The sequence below is a fragment of the Passer domesticus genome, chromosome 2 (genome assembly GCF_036417665.1).
Source record: "Passer domesticus isolate bPasDom1 chromosome 2, bPasDom1.hap1, whole genome shotgun sequence".
In the NCBI taxonomy this organism is placed as follows: domain Eukaryota; kingdom Metazoa; phylum Chordata; class Aves; order Passeriformes; family Passeridae; genus Passer; species Passer domesticus.
Window position 1 is genome coordinate 75,734,610 of NC_087475.1, and position 20,410 is coordinate 75,755,019.

Here is a 20,410-nt window from a genome sequence, read left to right on the forward strand (position 1 = left end):
GAAATAGATAAGGACAGCACCTAAAATACAGTTAAAAATACAGTTAAATATACAGTTAAATATATAATTGTTGCTGGGACAAATTTCACTTTGGTTTTACATCTCTACAAATTCTGAAAACTGCCTTAAGTCTCTGCAATGTCTCTGGCATCCCCATCCTGTGAGGGACAGCAGAGCACTGAGCCAAAGCTTTGCCCCAGGAATTTCTAGCTGCTGGTTTTTTGTTCTCACACTGGGTGCTCTAAATAAGCAATTGGATGAGTATTACCACAGAGTTGTTATTTCTGTCATAAATTTTCAAAACTACCTATATGAATAACTGTAAGCCAAAGTCCTTCAGGGACTGGCATAAATCCAAAAGCTGTCTGAGTGTTAGATTTAGTATTTCGATCATTGAAGTGGCTGAAAGTAGTACAAAAATATATGCACAGAAGGACAGCTCTCCGTCAGCTATACACATTTACACAGACTTCTGGGCAACAGTTTCAACCAGAAATTAACAACTTGGTCTAAGTAAAATAACTCCCATACAGGCTTCCAACAGGGTATTGGAATTTAGCCTGCCAGGATATGCAATGCTTCAAGTACCTTCAAGTCTCTTCCTGAAAAGCATCTCCTAGAGGTTTACAGTTCTCCACATAAAGCCAAAATACATCATTTTATAGGTATTTAAATGTTTTATAAAGCTTTATCTACATAGAGGTGGAAGAAACCAAGTAAGATGTTTTTGCACGTATCTGCAGCTCAACCTAAGACACTATCCCAAAATGCTGTAGTGTAGCCTCAGTGACTTGTTCCTATTATCCCAAACCTCCTTTTTTGGGTGCAAACACTGACAACCAAGTTTATCATTTGCAACACAAGTAATAATCCTAAAAAAAAAGTCCAAGCTCCAAAAACTAATCTGGGTAGAGGCTGTACTGGATGAAATGCAAGAGTAAAAGGCCCAAATAAGGACAGGGTCACCATTTTCTGCTCTCCTCATGTCCTTCACAAAGCCAAAAGGAGATAGAATAGCTGGGTAAACACAGGCGTGGTGGAAACAAGATACTTGGGCAAACCCCTGCTGCAATCCTTTGGGACCACTGTAGGGTGTTACAATCTCCAGGGGATTACAGCCAAACAGACATCAGGGACCAAAACTTCTGTTTGGTGAGGATGAAGAGAAGAGAGTAAGAAGTATTGTGGTAAAAGCATTTCATCCAGTGCAGCACCAGGAATTGCCACATCCAAGCTGCCCTCAATGGAGGTCCCCTGTGGCTAACAACTGGCTATATAGGGAGCAGAACTGTGGTACATCCTGCATTTTAGGAAGTCTGAGGCTTTATTTTCTCTCTTGAAGTCAAGCATCAGGACAGACACATTAATGGAAGTGACAATGAATTCTTTCAGTCACCCATGCTACAGATGCAGGGAGATAGTCTGCTTTGTTCCTGGCTGGTTTTGAATGCTTCCATCTCTGTCTGCTGAGAGGTGGAAAAAGGGGCAGGTTCCCACTAAAATGTGGAATTGTTCATTATTCTCAGTGTGGAAAGTCTATATCAACAAGTTAAAAAAAAAAACCAAAAAACCGAACCTCAGAATTTTAATGACTTTCCCATTTTTGACTCAGTGAAAAAACCGTAGCACCCCTTTATTCCTTCTTATACCGTAAGGAACTTACCATCATCACAGCACTAACAATAGGTACAAAGTTTTGAAAGCTTGACATTGAACCTTATAATTTTAGTTAAATGTGAAACACTTTTATTGAGGCCAAGAAAAGGCCCTGAGGGATTTTATTTCAGTAGATAGAAACTGCAAACTTACTGTGCCAATAATCCAACAGTTTGCAGACAATACTTTCCCAGACAGGAAGGCAGTACATTATTGTAATGCACATCTTTTAAGAAATCAACAGGCTTAGAGCTATACCAGTGTGCTACATTTTTGGTGGCACACACTTCACTGTCCTAACTACTACTTCTAAGACCTACATGATGTGCAGTCAAGAAAGGAAACTATCTTATGTAAGCATGCTCCCTCTGAACTGGAGAGATTATCCTTTAATGTTCTCCTGTCTTTTATGGGCATAAGAGGGAAAAAAACTTCTTCACGGTGCCGATTCCTCTCATTCACGTTCTCTTTCATGACTTCATTTGTGCAGTCAATTGCTCACAGACATGAATAGGAAGGTGGCAGTACAGCCCTGCTTTACCATATAAAATATAAGGTAGCAGGAAGGTGAGGCCCTGGAGAGCAGTTTTTCTCAAGGTGATGCTCCTGAAAGGGGATATCCACACCTTTTCAAATGGGTAACATTATGCTGATCTCATTTTAATTTCACAGACTCTATATAAGGGCAAGGAACTGCAAAAATTATTATTATCCTATTATTGTAATTGCTCAAAGGATTTTCTGCTAGTCTCCCATTTAGCATAGTATGTGAAAGGCTGACAAAGAAAATGTGATTAAGTTGTGAATCTCTGGTTCCTGCCAGCTGTTCTGAAGAACAAGAGATTCCCATCATAAACAGTAATGGAAAGAATGATGGACTTTCTGGTCCTTTCCCCAGGAAATTAAAAAAACAGTAGTCCTTCAACATCTGCTAGAGACCCAGAAAAGAACGGAGGGAAGCAATGCAATTCATCTGCATGAACTGTTTTTTGTGGTACAGCACCACCACTCCCTCAAAGTGTTGAACATGTTGAAATCCAAGTCTGACTTGGGGGAGTAAGACAGAGATGGAAACAGGCAGAGTTTTTCTGAGGTCATATAAGGATGCCATTTCTTTTTTGCTTGTGACCAAGAATCTAATGTTTTATGTTCTTTCCCTTTCCTTCCTTTCCCTGCAGTAGTTAAGCTGACAGTTATCTGCAATCAATACATTACAGGAGCAAATAAGCTGCTGTGGCTTCTGATGCTGAGCCCAGAAGCCACAAACAGCCTGTCCTTAGCTGTGGGGTAGGATTGGGACATTATGACTTTGGTTCTGGGATGCCTGGATCCTTTTCAGTGGTGCAGAGCATGGGAAGCATCATGTCAACTGCTTCCACTGGTGGTGCCTCTTGAACACTGCTCCCATTTTGTCATGTAAAGCTGAGGCATGTAACATTAAAAAACAGGATAAGAGAGATGATAGCTGATGGAAGCAAACAGAATTTTCTCTGTGTCTCTTGGAACGATATTTTTTAGTCTTGTGCTATTCCATAACTCCTCCTGTGCTTCACTGGACGTCTGCTCTAGGTGTTACTTCCCCCTCTGTACTACGTTTTCAGCTTGGCACAACCAAATGTTCACCTTGAAGCTTTGTAAAGTCATGTCAGCTCACACCAGCTGTAATGCCTGGTTCACAAGCACCAGCCACATCTTCCAGCTGTTTTCAGAAGCAGAAAATTCCCTATGTAACAAGTAGTGCTCCATGTCAGTCCATTCTCTGCTCTCTGAATCCTCTTTCTCCAACACAAAATAATGATATTTCCTTAATACACAGCTCTTGATGTATCTCGAAGCCCTTCTCCCACTCAGCTGAGCATCCACAGAGGGCAAAGAGCAACTTCAGGTGCAAGATCTCAAACTCTAAAGTCCTTAGTCTGGGTAATCTCTGATTTCTGAGTCTGCAAAGGCGCCTGAAGAACCAGGGCAGACCCACCTCCCACCTGGGCTCCAAATCATCTCACACAGCACCTGCTGAAACCTTGTCCATCATCTGCTGCACACATGCATTTGCATTAACTGTGACTGTTCTTTTTCTGAGTTATCTGAAAAGACCTTTACATTTTCCAGCTGATTTCAAAAATAGCTGAATAATAAATAATTTAAGTAAAGCATTTAATGGATGGAGTAAACAGAACGTTGTAAATACAGCCATTACTACAACAATAATTAATTGTTGAGGTCTTCTGTTACTACGTATCCCTGTTTTAGTGACTTAATAGTATCAGGAAAGAAAGGGTTTGTCCTTTTTTATTCTTTCCATATACATCTGCTATTCAGAACACTGCCACAGATCATCAAAGACAGCTATGGGAGTACTTCTTGTATTCCTTTATTCAGTCTTTTGCTTTCTGCAAATATTCTTGTGTTTTAAATCTCATTCATCATCATGTTTGTGTTCAGGCTGCAATCTCATATGACACACAAAGCAGATGAAACTAGGGATTTCCAAAGCTAAATTCATAACTCTTGATATCTTAAGCTAACAGCCCAAAGCCTCCAGGTGAAAGCAGTAATAGATTCACATCCTCTGTGGCTCATAGAAAGTGAAATATGTGTAACATATATGACCATTAAGTTGCATTTGTAGGTAGATAAGTCTGTGAATACAAGTAATGGGTATTAGCACACATTTGTTAGCAAAAATGTACTGAATGGTCTTGGAACACATTTACTAGGCTTATATTACTGTTGCTTCAAGCCACAGTCCCTGCTGGGGTTAGGAGATGTTTTTTCCTTATGAGAGGCATAAAACTCTACCATTTGTGTCCACCCTAAGCATTTTTCAAGAGAACTTGAAAAAGGCCCCAGTAAGTCCTTACATGGTTTACCATACCTAAACCATGCTACTAAGGGTGTCCCAAGCCACCTTTCTGTGCTGGCAAGACACAGTTCCAACCATCCAGAACAAACCTCAGGGGCTCTGGGAGCAGCACAACTCTGACCTGGATGAAAATCATGCTGATTATGGTATCCCTCTAAAGTAAAAACCAACAATAAATGCAGTAGACTTTTTAATTTCCTACCCTTTATGGCTCCTACAATCAACACAGATAAAGACACTGGGTGACATATCCCAATGCAGTGTTGATGACATGACAATTTACCTGCTATTTTTTTCCTGTCTTCAAGTCAAGACTGGACTTATTCAGGAAAAAAAATAAATTACAGGCTGGATAAAGGTATTGAGGCTGGCTGACAAGCAACCTGATGTTCCCACTGAGTGACCAAAATGGTCCCACCTAGCCTTAATCTGTGGACATTATTGCATACTATCCACACTCCCACTCACTTGGTGACCTTTACTTTTTCTTTGTTGAAGCAATGATGCTCGTAGCCATCAGTCAACATTTCCTCCCCCAGACTGCTCTCACATCCTTCCTGCATCATCTGTAAGGACTTCTAATTTGGATCACTTCCATTTGGCACCACAACTGACCTTCCAGACACACACTTTGATGGGATCTATGTAATCCTGCAGCAAATGCCAGTGAAGGTCCTCCCAATACACCTCTACACCTCTTATGCTCTTTTTCTTTAATCTTTGTTTGTGCCTCCAGATAGAAACTCTAATTATTAATTAATCTATAAAATAACATATCATACAGTATTATTCTACTGCTTTTACCACCTGAGAGAAGCTGGCCAAAGAACTGATTTTTAAACAAAGGACCCAAGAAAGAAAAAACCCCTGATCAGCTCTCAACTGGAGGCCACACAAGCAGCTAGATACAGCGACAAGTGTTAGCAGGGTGTGCAAACAGCCCTAAAACCCAGCTTCTTACTTGGCTTGTGCTTTCTACTTGGAGGGGAAGTGAGAAAAACTCCTGAGTCATCCAAGAGCCCATGACTATTGATTTTTGAAGGAAATTATCCTTCCAGCTCCAGTGTTTTTGAAAAGTCCACTCTTAAACACTCTTCTCAATTTAAACGAATGGAAATTACCAAGGCTGAAGGCCTTTATTAGCAAATCTCTCCAGGACAGATCCATACAGAAAACCTGGAGGAAATCACTGAAAGAAGATCCTACACTACTCTGCTGAGGGTCTGTAAAACCTTCTTCCCTCTTCCCCCATCAACTTAGGTGACAGAACAGAGAGCTCCATTTATTGATATTATTAAAAATTATTATAACTTTCTCTCCTGAATTTTACATGAACGTGTCTGTGTTGGATAAAATCTTTCTCCTTTATACTCAAGGTTTTCCAGACCTTTAATATAGCATCATCCAGATCCATATCTCACGTTAGCAAGTAGCGTGAAACACCTCTACTGAACATCAGGAATATTAAAGTAGCACAGGAAGCTTTTGGGGACAAATAATACACTACATTTTGTACTTTCTTTTCTACAAGAATTTCCCTCTTTCTGCTGTTTTTACCTTGAATATCTATTACATGAATCGCTTTTCCCACTGGGAAAACAGATCTGATCCTGACAAGGTGACATCAGTGAAATCTCTAATAAAAGGAAATAATGGAATGGTTTGGGTTGCAAGGGGACCTTGACGATAATAAAAAATTAAGCATACCTCATGACTGAGAAAGAAATTAACAAAAAAGGATTATTTTTATAATAATTCCTAACTATTTTGCATGGTAATTTCTAATACTAACATAATGTATCATATTTTACACCACAATGTGAAGATGCAAATTCCATCTCCTTGAGAATTGTGGCAAGCAAAGCATAAGGGTGTCAATTCTTTTTGGCAATTAACTCTCTTCCTGTGAACTTTCCCAAAATTTGACAGATATTCACTAGTCATACCTGAACATCAAGAACATAAAATAAAAAAAGAAGCAAATAAAAAATGAAATTGCATTTTTACAGGTTTAAAAGTTCATTATGAAAATACACCACAGAAACAACTGGAAGAGTGTGCATGCAGAAATGGCATAGGCTCTACCCAACAGTGGGTCTGAAAGCAAGAAACAAAGAGCTGCTATGAGTAGTTAAATAATTATGTATTTTAATACATCGTCAAAATGTGTTTAAAGTCTTTCCCCACAAATAGTCTAATAAATAATCTAGTGAAAAATGTAAGTACTTTTTCTTTCTCTTGGGCTGTATTTGTATTTACAGGAAAAAGCAACTACATGTTGGTCATGAATATAGTGAAAGGTACTGCACAAGCCTGCATGCTTCAGGAGCCATTGCTGCATATAAATACAACACTGAAGTATCCTGTGGAACACAAGAAAACAGTAGCCCAGCTGACTTTCTTTGTAAACAGGCCATTATGTACCCGAGGTCCAATTGCTAAACATTTTGGTTTTTAGCAAGTTTAAAAATTTGAGCTATGAGATGAAAAATGAGAACATATTCCCCTTGCAAATAAAGTGGATTCCTACTACTCTTTCTTTTTAAGAGGTTCCAAACTGCAATCACTGCTCAGGTAGAGCCCCTATTTATATCACAAACAGCTCTCTCGGGGAGAAAAAACTGCAGGACAAGGGCCAGTGCTTGCACTAGAGTTTGTTAATGCTAGCATAGCTGATCTAAATCCAGCCATTACAGTAGCTTTCTTGTAAGTATCTGGGTATTTCCAGTTGAGTCCAACATAAACTTTAGCTATAGTCAGCTCTGGAGGAACTGGTGAAGAGGAAGGAGGAGCTGGGTCTTTCCAATGTGTCACCAGGACAAGGGTGATGGGTATGTGTCACTCTGGTTCCATCTTCTCACCACATGGAACCTGCAATTATTTGCACAACTCAGGCAGACTTCATCTGGACTATGGGCAAAAGAGTAGGGAAGAAACACAGCCCTCACAAGGAAGTAGCAACACCGACAGAAGACACTTGCCCCATGCATTATTGCACAGAGGAGGACATATTTCCCAAGTGCTCAGCCATAAGCACTTCCCCAGAAGAAGGCAGGTGCTGCTAAGGACTCTGGAAAATACTAGAATGTCTCCGAGTGCCAAAATGTAGGGTATCCTTTCTATTTGAACTTGGGTGCCTGAAAGGAGACATCACTAATATGGAATTTTTGAGAGAACTCAAGATGTAGGTGCATTGATGAACAACTGAATTCACATCAACATTGATAAAAGCCAGTAGGATCTTTGCAAACCATAGTAACAACCAAAAATCTATGTAAGAACCTAAACTAGAGAGAGGAAGATGTTAAAACATCTGTGAAAATTATTAAAAGTAAAGCAACGCCGAAATTTCAAAACAAGACACCATGATCAGATACTTTTGAATGAATTTATTTTCCAAAATTCAGAACAATTTTTGATTTACACACGAATAAATTATCTAGTTTGATTTTGTGTCCTACCACATAACTTTGGTGTGCCCACCTCAGTTGTAGAAAAGGACTTGGTGCTGTACTAGCCCAAAATGTTTGCCTCAAGCTAAGTGCCCAGAGGAATGGAAATCTACAGAAAATGTAAATCTAGGGAACAGGTCAACTTTTCCCTATAATAACATTGGTCCAACCATAGGGACATTTTTACTTTTGCACTAGCACAGATCTCATACTCTTAAATCAGTCATATATTAAGGAATAGGAACTATGAGAAATGATTATTTGGTCCAACATGTTTAAATCCAAAGAACTTCATCTGCTCACAATCTGGAATTGCACAATTCATTGGAGGATCTAAAACTGTTAAGAAATCAAAGCAGACGTCTTCCCCTCTCATGAACAAGCAAGTCTCAAAACAATCAAGACCTAAAAATGAAATGCATGACTTATTTTGACTAGCATACAAACTTAGATCACAGTGATAAAGCTGAAGTTAATCAATTTAATTTACTTGTTAAAAGTGCTTTGTCCTAGACAAGAAGTACTGCACTGCTTTGCCTTCTGCAAAAGGAATGAAGGAACACAGTCATTCCTATTAATCATCTAAAATGAACATTAAATTATTTCTATAGGCTACTATAAAGCTTTTGAGTTTAAAGTTTTAGTCAGTCCAGTAACATGCTAAGACAAATGCCAGGGTTCTAGATTTCCAGAGTAGAAATCTACTGTATGTCAGCAAAGGCCCATTATTTATTTCCTCAACAATAACCCTGAAAATTAAAACCAGACTCTGATGGACTGGATATATTGACAGTTGTTCTTTTCTCTGTTGCATGGTTATTTACAAATATCACGTTTAGGGCCATGAAACTTTTTGAATATGGATGTTCTTATTTCTAAAAAATATACAGAATCCTTCTTATGGCAGATGACACCCAAGTACACACATGTTCTTTGATTCCATCAGCAAGTGCTAATAATAAAAAATGTTAAGAGAAATTGTTTTCAATAATTGGAGTCTAGCTTGAGATAAATTATACGTATTAAAGCAAAACACACACTTCAAAGGGATTTTTGCAATCGAACCCATCTTGGAAGGGTAAAATTTAATCCAGTTCCATCTTTCTAGCCAACTGGTACACTATTTGCTTTTGCAGTTAAAACCTCACTGTATGATAACTCCCAACACACTACAAACTGCATCCTTGGGAATACTGCACTGCTCTTGATAGCAAAACATCATTCAGCTGTATGAAACCTCACTTTCTAAATAAAGAACATCATGTTTTTAAATGACACTGATTATTCAACCAAGGTTACGCCTCTATTGCTAAATTGAGTTGTAATTATAAAGCAGAATTAATAACCAAATTTAATGAAAATCCCATTATGATGCAGCTGTGGAAATCAAAGTTGAAACTCCTGTAGGTAAAATGACAGATAGTCACAATATAAGGGCAATACTGTGTGTGAGTCTATTCCCTCAGCCTTCTGGAGTTCTCAGCAAAAAGTTAACTCCAAAATGACATAGCCTCTCCCTTCAGGAGCACAAGCCCAGAGACAAACACACAGGGAGGTGAGGGTGATAAGGGAGACTCCTGTCTGACCTCAGGGCTGCCTCTGACCTCAGCAGATCTTCCCCAGAAACTGCATTCCCAAATGAGGGAGAATCAGTCCCTCCAATTTCAGGTCATCAACCCCACATAAATCTAGAGGGCACAAGAGTCAAAGACACTAACTCCTGGAGAAAGACGAAAGTTATTCCGAGATACAAAATTTTTAATTCCAGTAGGCTTTTCTTCTCGTCCATGTGGCAGATAAACAAGATTATGCTTTGGGAGGTTTGCCTCTACTGGGATTAAAATCTAGTAAGAACAGAACTGTGCAAAACAGGAAGGAAGTGTCTCGTTTTTCCTAAATTACACTTATTAGGTATATATTCATCTCAGAGTACACATGAAGTCAAACAAGCTCAAAGAGAAAAGCTTTACTTTTAGTATAAAACACTAATGAAAAACTAGAAACAATCTCTCTTCATACTCTTTAGCCTAATTCTGTGCAAGAACTGCAAGCTGCTACAGATTAAGGATTCTTCCAACTTCAACAGAAAACTTCTCAACCACAAGACAAGAGCTGAAAGGCAAATAGTTCTTTGTCAAATCGTAGCACTACCTCTCATAAGTACTCAAGCATGTTTAATGCTGACTGCATTGCTGAGATATACTAATGTACTACATAGATGGTACATGGAGGGAAGTAAATTATTTTGTATTCAGCTAAAGAATAAATATATACAATCCCCTCCAAAAAATCAATGTATTGCTCCAACATCTGAAATCAAACTGAATGCAGGTATTGCTCCAACATCTGAAATCAAACTAAATGCAGGTATATTTCTAATCATGAGCAGAATTTCCTGCTTGTAAGTGGCAAACCAATGTATGCCAATAGACAAATGTTTCAGCTCTGGTGTATTGTGTTCTGATGAGTAAGAATCTTGTACTATTCATGTTTTTGAATAATTTCAGCTCTGTCAGTAAGAGGGATTCTCTGAATAATGTATGTAGTGCAAAAGAAATGAACAGAGTTTAAATAAAACACGCAAATGTGAAGGGAAAAGAAAAAGGACTGAAATTTCCAAAGTGATATAGATCAGATCAATTTTGATAATTCACAACAGATACTATCTGCTAAGGCAACCTGTTTCATATGCATTCAAGATTTAAAATTAAAATACTAAAGTTATAGGCCTGTTTGAAGAAAACAAAAACGCATAAAATAACCATTGGAAATTAGCCTTGACATTGAACACACAAAATTTTTCCAGTTCCAAAAGTACTCCTGGGTGAATATTTTGATGTAAGTTTTTTACCTAGTGAAAAGAAAAAAAAAACCATTAAAGTTTTGCCAGTGTTGCAGTGAGTTACCTGCTAGTATGACATCCATAATCCTTTGGAAGAATCTGTCTACTGCCCCTGACACATGCAAAGGGTCAGGCCCTGAATCTTCACAGTAACCTCTTGCAGCAAATGGAAACAGAAATAGAGGAAACTGGTAATGTCTCAGAGCTTTATGCTTGAACTCACATGAATATTCATCTCGGTCCAGCAGCTCTCAGGCTTTTGTACTGTATGTTTGGGGACATGTGCTCCGAGTAATTTCTATGCAATAGCAAGGTCCAAACCCACTGTTTCACAGCGGTTCAGCAAAGAGTTTTCATTTCATATTACCATGAAATCACTTAATTCAGAGCTGATGGTGGGGGTTTCTTTAATTAGGTTAGAAAAACTCACACATCTGCGCTTTAGAAGCCTCTGTCAAGCCAGGAAATTCAATCACATGGAAGCCAGTGTCCTCCAGCTATCAGACAATTGATTTTTGCAGGACTCTGCTCACATTTAGCTTAAGGAACATGAGATATGTTCATTCAGTTGTCATTCGGTTTGCCTACATTTCATTAGGAGAATATCTGTTGTTTAAAAAATATTCTTCAGTAAAAAAACGTTTTTAAAAAGAAGAAGTAGTCAGATTATTGGCGCAAGACTACAAAACATGAAATAAATGCAAACTTGGACTAATGCAAAAATACATGTGCATTTAAGTGGCAAGTAGAAACATAAATAAGGCCTTTAGGATTACTTCTATTTAATACAGATGTACAGAATTTTATGAGCATACACACACATAAGCATATAAATTTAATTTTCCCTTTCTTCTCTGCCTCCCCCCCCATACTACAAGGATTCATCATTTCTAAAGCTGTTAAATACTTTGGAACCGAAACTGGGTTCAGCTTAAAGAGGAAAAAAAAGGATCAGGTTATGAATCATTATTTCTATAAATGACAGCAAACATAATGGGAGAGGTGTTCTTAAGTTAAATATAAGGCAAAAATAGCACAAGGTGGTTGGAATGAGAGAAGAATCTGCTGCAAATAGTGTAAATGAACAAAGGTTTGGGAAAACACTTTTTGAATTTAAGGTGTTTTGTTTTACATAGAAAAGTGATCCAATTTTAGACAATTTTAAATTTGTGCAAATCAGAATTAATTCACTAACATTCAAACAGAAAGACTAAGCAATATCCTTAATGCAAAATGTAGCAATAGCCTGAGAAATTGTCAAAATTAGATGCATAGGCAGAATCTATATTAATTGACTGCACCTGAAATTACTGACTTTAGTACACAAAAATTTTAGTCCCCTTCCAATTACTAAAAATATAAGTTTAAAAATGCTGCTGTGTCATTGGTCTCCATGGAATAAATACTATCAGTGCTTGCAAAAGTTGGCATGAGCTGTAGTATTTTCTCAATGTACTACACCTGCACAGACCTGATTCCTTTCAGTTTCAAAGCATCTTTTGAAATCTTTCTACCTTATGGAATTTGATACTGATTTCCACGCTAAACACAACTTATACATGGCTTAATACAGAATTCACGCTTTACGGAACATCACTCTTTCCTGCATAAAATGAATGGAGCCATTTTGGCAGCTCAGAAGCTCTTCCTCTTAAACAAGGTGGCAAGGTCATCTGAAACTTGAAGTAGCAAAGACTTGTATAAATAAATTTAGCAATCATGCAATAAATTATTCATGAGAACTGCACAGCATATTGTATGTTTACATATTAAAAAGTGCTACAGAGATGGCAGTGAGAAAGTGAAGAGAAACACAGCACATATTTTAAAGGCATGATGAACACTAAGACATTCTCCAGTATGTTTCTATTTTAAACTCGCTCAGTAATGTCGCTTAGAGCATCTACTTCCAGAGGCAATTCTCTCTTGAATGAAGAGGAGGGATTTGAAAACTTAAGAGCTACAGAGGAAAACCTATAGAGTCCTGAAATATGACCATCAAAGTAGTAACGCTACTACAGCTTTGCCCCTCTGTACACCACTGTCTTACATAATAACATGAATTCCTTTTAAGAAGCTAGACATACACGAAAATAAACAGAAATAATGCTTTACCCTTCTCAGAGATTAGGCATATCCAGTACACGTTTTAACCACTGGTAAGGACCCTGGGGTGACTGAAATGCAGCAAGTTCAGCTAATTATATGTCACTTTTTCAAAAACAGAAATTAAAGAAAATAAATGTTACCTCATTTGTTAAGGGCATTTCTTGCTCTGTCTTCCTCTCATTGTGTATGTGCATCTGTGTGTATGTGGGTGTGTGTGTGTTTATAAAATATATAGTAGGATGAGAATATTTGTTCCAGTTGAGGTGGTCTGTGAAATCAAGTAGATCAGATACTAACTTGATTTGGCACCAATGTATGGATGCATAGAGACATATCCACAGGATGTATGCATTACGAAATGGTAAGAGACATTTACAACCTAGAATATAAGAGCAGGGCTGCCTCAAGTGACATCACCAGATCAACTGCAGCGTCAAGCAACTCAGATATATTATCCTGCACACCACTGCTTCCCTGTCTCCCTTCCAGCCATTAGAAAAGCATTTGGGAGCACAAACATTATCATATATTTTCAAATACACGCAAGGCACAGAAGCATGCACAGAAGCAAACAAAAGTGTAGGGTTTATGCACTTATTGAGACATTCATAATTTTTCTTTACAACAACAAAATTCATCTCCATAGAAACGAGGAAGCAAGAAACTACAGTAATACTGCAGTTTACTTTTTACTAAAGTAAATGTCACATCAGGTTAGTCAGCAGAAGGCAGGAGAGGGGATTTTGCTCCACTAAGTAACTACCAAGGACTGCTGCCCCTTTTGCTCTTCTGCAAAGGCTATCTGTACCAAAGACAGACCTCCTGATGTATTTATAATGCAAGATAACGATGTGGTTTCCTGCTCTTTCCACTGGAATCTATGCATAAGGTGGTGGGATCAGTGGCATGTTTACTTACAGGCATTTGTTACAGCGAAGCTGTTAGCTGTTTCAATGTTGTCTACATGAGGAACCAAATTAAAAGGTGCTTCGGATGCATTGGGGCTGGTGTTATGAAGAAAGATTGCTAATCGAAAAGCAGTGTATTCCTGATCTGTGTTCCTGATGAAGAGACCACCTACAAAAAACAGAAAAAAAAAAAAAAGCAAAAAGCAAAAGCAGCTGGGTAAATCATTGGCAAGCCACTTACTGTCTTGTAAAACCAAGCAACTGTCTCTCCCAAAGCTGCACAGTAAGGCAAGTCCTAAGACTTTAATGGATAAGGAACTAATCATATTCATAATCACAACCACTGCCTTTAAATCACCGTCCTCAATCGATTTTAACCTCCCTGATGCATTCATGCTTCTTTTCTGACTTCTCGGTTTTCAGCCTTTCATACATAAATACCCAGATTTGTCATGATTACGGTGACCTTTTAAAGTGTTTAGCCTCCATCTCCCTGATACTGAACACACTGGTAAATCAGCTGCTCAACAGCCTCTCACATTAAGTGGCGGGCTGATTAAGCGGAATGATACTTTCTGGATTAAAAAAGGGAATACCAACTCGACGTAGGATAATCTGCACTGAAGAGGAAGATAATGAACTTTGCTCCTCTGCAGCCATGTGCAGGCAGGGAGCAGCTCAGCCTTATTAGCAGCATCTTCACAAGTCCACAAGAAATGATGCAGTGATGGAGCTGAGCTGGAAAGAATTCAGATAGCTGCGTCCCATCCCAAACACGTCCGAAAGGAGGGAAGCAGGAGGCGATGCGAAAGGGGTGAGAATGGGGCACAGGACTACAGGGAAACACTTACAAAACCGTAAACTTTCCAACTACAGAGAGGAACGAAGGACGGTGTAGCCTTTCCCCCCCCCCATCCCTGCCGGCTACCGCAACCTCTGGTGCTCAGGACTCGCCATTCCTTCGAGAGTCAGGCAAAAGCAAGGGGAGTCGGAGGGGGCTGAAGCAGCCAAGGGGCATCAGCCCCGAGCCCCTTCCTGCCCCGCCGATAGCGCACACCCGGGGCTGGAAGGAGTTCTGCACGAGATAAGCATCCTGCTTCCCGCACGCGAACGCACACAGAAATATTTACACACGCAGACACACGGAGGCACACACACAGAAACACGAGGATGATTCGTGCAGGCACGGAAATGGGATGGTGCTGGAGGAGAAATCTGCAAAAACTGCCTTCAGAGCCTCCTTTCCAACTCACTTCGCAAAGGATTGAACCCCTGGACACACGCACGCAGCCCAATGCAGCGCTTACCTATTTGCACGCTGCTAGGAAAAGCTCCCATTGCTAGTCCCCAAAAGCCAGAAAACAACAAGACAAGCTGTCTGCAAATTATCCTCATCTTCTCTTCTGCCTCTCTGTCTCGCCTTCTCCCGCTCGCTCGCTGGATGCTTCTCAAAGAGGCATCGAGGGCGAGGAGGATACACACAAAACCAGGATTAAAAAAAAATTTAAAAAAAAAAAAAAAGGAAGGGGGAGAAAAAGAGAGGTTTCCTCCTTTTTCTTTCTTTTTTTTTCTTTTTTTTTTATTTTTTTTTTTTTTTGTTCTCCGGTGGTTTGGTTTTAGAATTTGTTCGCTATCCTCTCCCGCTCGCGCCCTGCCTCTCTCCCGGCTGCCGCTTCAGCAAGCCATGCCGCCGCGGCGCATTTTTCCCGCAGTCTCCATCGCCGGGGAGCGGAGTGTGTCCGGCCGCAAATGTTGCACATGCAGAAGATGGTGGTGAGTTTGGCGGCGGGGGGCAGCGTCTGGCGGAGGCGCGGCGCGGCGCGGGCGGACATGCGCCGTGCGCCCCCCGCCGCCCGCACCGCCGCGGGCGGGAGCCGCCGCCGCCGAGCGCGCCGCGCCGCTCCGCCCCGCGCCGCCCGCGGGCACGGCCTCGCCTTTACCTGTGATTTATGGGGGGGCTTTTCTTATTTTTATTGCTAGTGATGGCGGTTTGGATTTTTTTTTATTATTTTTTTTTTCTCGCCCCCCTCACCCCGCCTTTTCCTGCCGCTCGCCCATCCGCGGGCGCGCAGCATCGCTGAACTTTGACAGAGCCCCGGGCTGGGCGCGGGAGGCTCGCCCGCTGCCGCCCGTCACGGGGGCTGCTGCAGTCAGTGCCCGCTGTTACGGGTGCAGGCGGCCGCGGAGCGGGGCTCCAGCGGGGCAGGCGTGCGCCCCTCCCCGCGGGGGCGCTCCGCTCCGCCGGGAGCCGCGGGAGCGCTCCGCGCCGCCCGGCTTTGCGGCACAGGAGGGAGCGCTCAGCGCTGTGGCACTCGTGCCAAAGCGGGGGAGAGCGAATGGAAAGGAAAACTTCACGCCTCCTTTTCGCTATTTTTCTATTTTCTTTTTTTTAATTTTTTCTTAATATTTTTAAGTGGGGAAAAAAAAATAATGGAGCTCTTTTAGTGTCTAGTCTTTTTTTTTTTTTTTTTTTTTTTTTTTTGGTGCCGTTGAATTTTTCTCTTCATGCCTTGGAAGTTTCCCAGAGGACCTGCTAGAAGTCTGGGTCTGTTGCAGTTAATAATTAAAAGATATATATAATAAATGATAGGTAATGAAATCATCCAACAATAGCTGTATGTCAGAGGAGGGAGCTTCTAGCTTCACATGTGGCTTTACAAGATATTTCTGTCAGTCACAGGGAATGACTGGAGTTGCAATAGCATCATTTTAAAATGTTAATTGGCAATATGAAAGAATATTGATTTTTTTAAGGTGAACTTTATGCCTCTGCTTTGAAACACACACATTTGCTCCGAGATCAGAGTTTTGCCTCCTTTCACTCAAGTTTACTTTCTTAGTTTTTTACTGCACCTTGTGTCCTCAACCTCTCCTGCTGCAGGGTGAAAGACAACCCCTCTATTTGCTGCAGAGGGTGACAGTGATTTGTGAAGAATGATTGTGGGCTCCTAGCATCTACCACATGGGAGAGTAAGCACAGAACAGTGAAAGCAGAGATGTATAGACAGACAGACTTATCAGCATGGATGTGTCCAGCTGTGTGCATGACTCTGTGTGTGCGTGTGTTTGGGAGACGGCGAAATTCCTGTAAATTAATTACTTTTTGAAACATTTCTTTGCAGATCAATGGCAAACAGACTTAACCCACATTTCAAAATACTCATTCCTTTATGTTTCAGTAAATCTTCTGTTTACTTTCCCTTCACGTTTTCCCGTCTTCTCTCTGAAACGGCAGGCTTGTTCTTCACATTATTTACCCATCTCTTTTTGTGACCTCTGCTTTTGCTCTTGTTTGATTTTCTTTTCTTCTTCCTTGCTTTGCCTCCTTTGTCTGCCTAAATTCTCCCCAAAATTTGGTTCCTCTTTTCCTCCATTCTTCATCATTTAACTTTTTGACTTTGTAAACCCAGATAAAAAACAATGACAATGAGATAATATTTCCATGGCTGGCTGGTTCTTTGCCACTAGGAGCAAATGAACTTGGAAAAATATTTAGTTATTTTGCTGGCACATATGCATGTGAATTCATGCAAGCAATGTTAAGATTTTAGACCTATATCCATGATAGTGGATCAGCAAGTTACTGAGCTGAGGCATATGCTTTGGTCTTTTTCAAACACAATGGCAGCATGCTAATTTAAATTTAATTTGAGAGTGCACAAGAAACATACAGTGGTCTAACCTGATCTGACCAGGAGTCTCACCCAGCAGCTCCTACATCAAATCTGTAATTTCTCTAGGAGTTGGACAATGTATTTTAGAGAAACATCCAATCTTGATTTAAAGACTTCAAGAGACAGGAAATCCATCACTTCCCAGGGTGAGTTGTTCAAGTTGATATCTACTCTCATTTGTTAAAACCTGCATTTTTCTAGCTTTGGTTTCTAATGTTCACTGTCAGAGATGAACCCAGTATTCCTGTAATGGTATCACTCAGTGCTATTCCTGGAAATAATCCCATCCTCCACTTGACCCTCCGTTGCCCAGACGACTCAGGATCATTTTGGCAGATGTGGAAAGCTGAGAAAAGAAAGGGGATGAGGCCATACTATAGCAATTTTGTTTAAAAGACACAAGGGGAAAAAAATAAAGAATTGCAGTATCAAAGGGGGAAAATCCCATTTCAGTAAGTTTTGAGAAGTGAATGGTAGATGATGAAGTAATTGATCACAATGTTTATCTTACAGAAGAACTGGAACAGGAAAGGCAACAGGGATTAAGGAAACTGGAACAGGAAAGGTAATAAGGATTAAGGCTGGAGGGGAGGAAAGGTGAGATAAGATTTCAGACTCTGCTGCTCTGGTGAGTTAACTTTGTCTGATTGCCAGGTACCTAGGAAGCTGCTCTCCCATTCCCAAAAGGAAGGGGGTGAAAAATAAGGTGAAAAAGCTGATGGGTCATGGTAAAGATGAGGAGATCACTCACCAGTTATTATCACAGGCAAAACGGACTCAAATTGGGTAAAGGTAATTTAATTTATTGCAAGGAAGCGATAGAATAGGATGGTAAGAAACAAAGACAAAACTATAAACACCCCCCACACACACCTCTTACCAGGCTCAACTTCACTCTTTCTTTCATGACTTTTCTCCCTCCTCCTCCTGAGGTAGCATCGAGCATCACTGACGGCCTCAGCAATTTGGGCAACAGTGGGTCTGTTTTGGAGCTGGATGAAACTAGCTCCTTTTGGGAGCTTGTCATGTCTTGTGCCAGAGGACTTCTCTGCAGCTCACCCTCCCACCCCAGCCTTGCTGTAGCCTGCCAAGCAAGAGGAGACCAGAAGGAAGAGCCTGTGTGTTTTCCTGGTGGCAGCTGGGGACGCACTGCACTGAAGCCATTTCTGAACTGAGATCCCAGGATTCCCTTAGTTCCCCTCAGGCAGACTAGGAAAGTTGTGGTTGGTGATTGAGGGAATGAGGGACAGATCTCAGAATTCCACAACGAAATATGAGAGAAAGTAAGAAATTAGTGAAAGGAGTTTTGTTGAATGCATCAGTTGTATGGAAGTGGTAGACTAGAGGGGGTCTTGTCTAGGGAGCTCTGACATTCTGTGGTGAAGGCTTGCTCTGCCTTAGGGCACAAACAGCTCATGTTGGCCTTGGCTGGAGGCCACCACTAGAGAGAAGACTCACTCTGTAGAGAATCAGCTGAGGCTGAGTATCTGCTGCAGCACATGAATGACTCCTGCTGCAGAAGATGCATGAATGTGATTTTTTTCCCCCCCCTCTGGCAAGGTTTGGAAACCCTTGGCTGTTTTCTTGATCAGATAGTCTTGTGCTTGAACAAAATCCCTGTATGAAAAGACCCTGCAGGAACTTGAATAATATGAGAAGATTTACTCTAAAGAGAAGAAGGCTGTGTTAGCTAGGAGGAATAATACTGTAGAGAAGATACCAAAGGCATTCATCTCATGGGAATACCAGAGGAAAAGCAGGATATGGAGGAGAAAGACACCTTGCACTGTGGACAGAGTTTGTGTTGCATATGTAGTAGATAAATATCCATATGCTGAAGTAACAACTCTGATTCTTATTTATATGTTCTTGCATCCAAAATGTAAATTCCAGCTACACCATCTATTAAAAAGGCATGTCGTTATGTGTCTGGAGACGTTTAACTTTTTGAGGGAGGTCTTGAGTGAGAAAGGGGGAAAGTAACAGCTGTGCCAATTGTCAAGGATAGGTTGTAACAATTAGGAGCACAAAGAGGAAGAAAAAATGAAAGTTTCACTATCAAAAGACACAAAAATAAAGATCCACCATAACCCCTTCCTAGCAGGTTTCAGGTGCACAGAAGCAGTGACAGCTTCAAACCAGACAACACCCCTGTGTGCCAGGACTCCTCATGAGTCCTTTCAGAGCAGGCAAATGTCTGTGCCACAATGGCTCCCCATGGCACAACCATCTGGGTACAGAGATCCATCCCAAAAAGAGACTCCTTCATTTGCTTCAAATACAATTTTCATTGCAGCTCTCACTGTGTGGCCACTGGAAATGCTTCAGCAATAAATAAATGGTGGCAAAACCAGTTGAGTCAACACCCTGCACTTTCTTAGTTCTTTCTTGCCTTATGAAATGCTGTAGCTCACATATCTGTCAAATAGATCCCTTAGACTGTAAACTCTGGGACAAGGCTATGTCTTTTGTGAAGTGTTAGGCAATAAAAAGTAACTAAAATACAAATCATCTATGTAGAATTTTTGGCACTCCACCCTTTGGCCTGGTCTCAGGTGACTTTTTGTAGTCAGACCAGCAGTACTGAATAGATGAACAACACACAAGAGGATACATTTTCTTTCAGTAGCAGATTCCTTTTCAGGAAATCATTTTACAGCAATTTCTTCCATTTTGCAAGATTTTTTCCTCCCATTTTCATTCTTACTATTTTTCATTCATCTAAATTCTGGGGTAGAGAGAATAGTTAATTATTTTTAATAATGCTTCTCATTAAGAGTTTTATTTTGATACTGGAACAACTGTAGTACAATGCATCTGGCTTTGAATGTGTTCATCCACCAGTCCTACTCCTTTCTACTGTGATGCATGTTAACATCATTCTTTACAAACCCAATGACCTGAAG

The 20,410-nt window shown here is 40.5% G+C and overlaps 1 protein-coding gene across 8 annotated transcripts in view; it reads right to left on the reverse strand.

Moving 5' to 3' along the window:
- Window positions 1-15,694, reverse strand: part of GRIA4 (glutamate ionotropic receptor AMPA type subunit 4) — a 215,441-nt gene extending 199,747 nt beyond the window's left edge. For 3 of the 8 annotated variants that reach the window (XR_010356415.1, XM_064409391.1, XM_064409389.1), the window contains exons 1-2: window positions 15,138-15,693; window positions 13,841-13,999 (exon numbers count right to left, since the gene is read on the reverse strand). Coding sequence is in view for 6 of the 8 variants with exons in the window: in XM_064409391.1 (XP_064265461.1) it covers window positions 13,841-13,999; window positions 15,138-15,225 (247 nt within the window). In the remaining 2 variants the exon portion in view is untranslated. Of the gene's footprint in view, window positions 1-13,062; window positions 13,742-13,840; window positions 14,000-15,137 lie in introns of those variants that run through there. The other 5 variants (XM_064409394.1, XM_064409393.1, XM_064409392.1 and 2 more) reach the window with 3 other exon arrangements.
- Window positions 15,695-20,410: the final 4,716 nt, after the last annotated feature.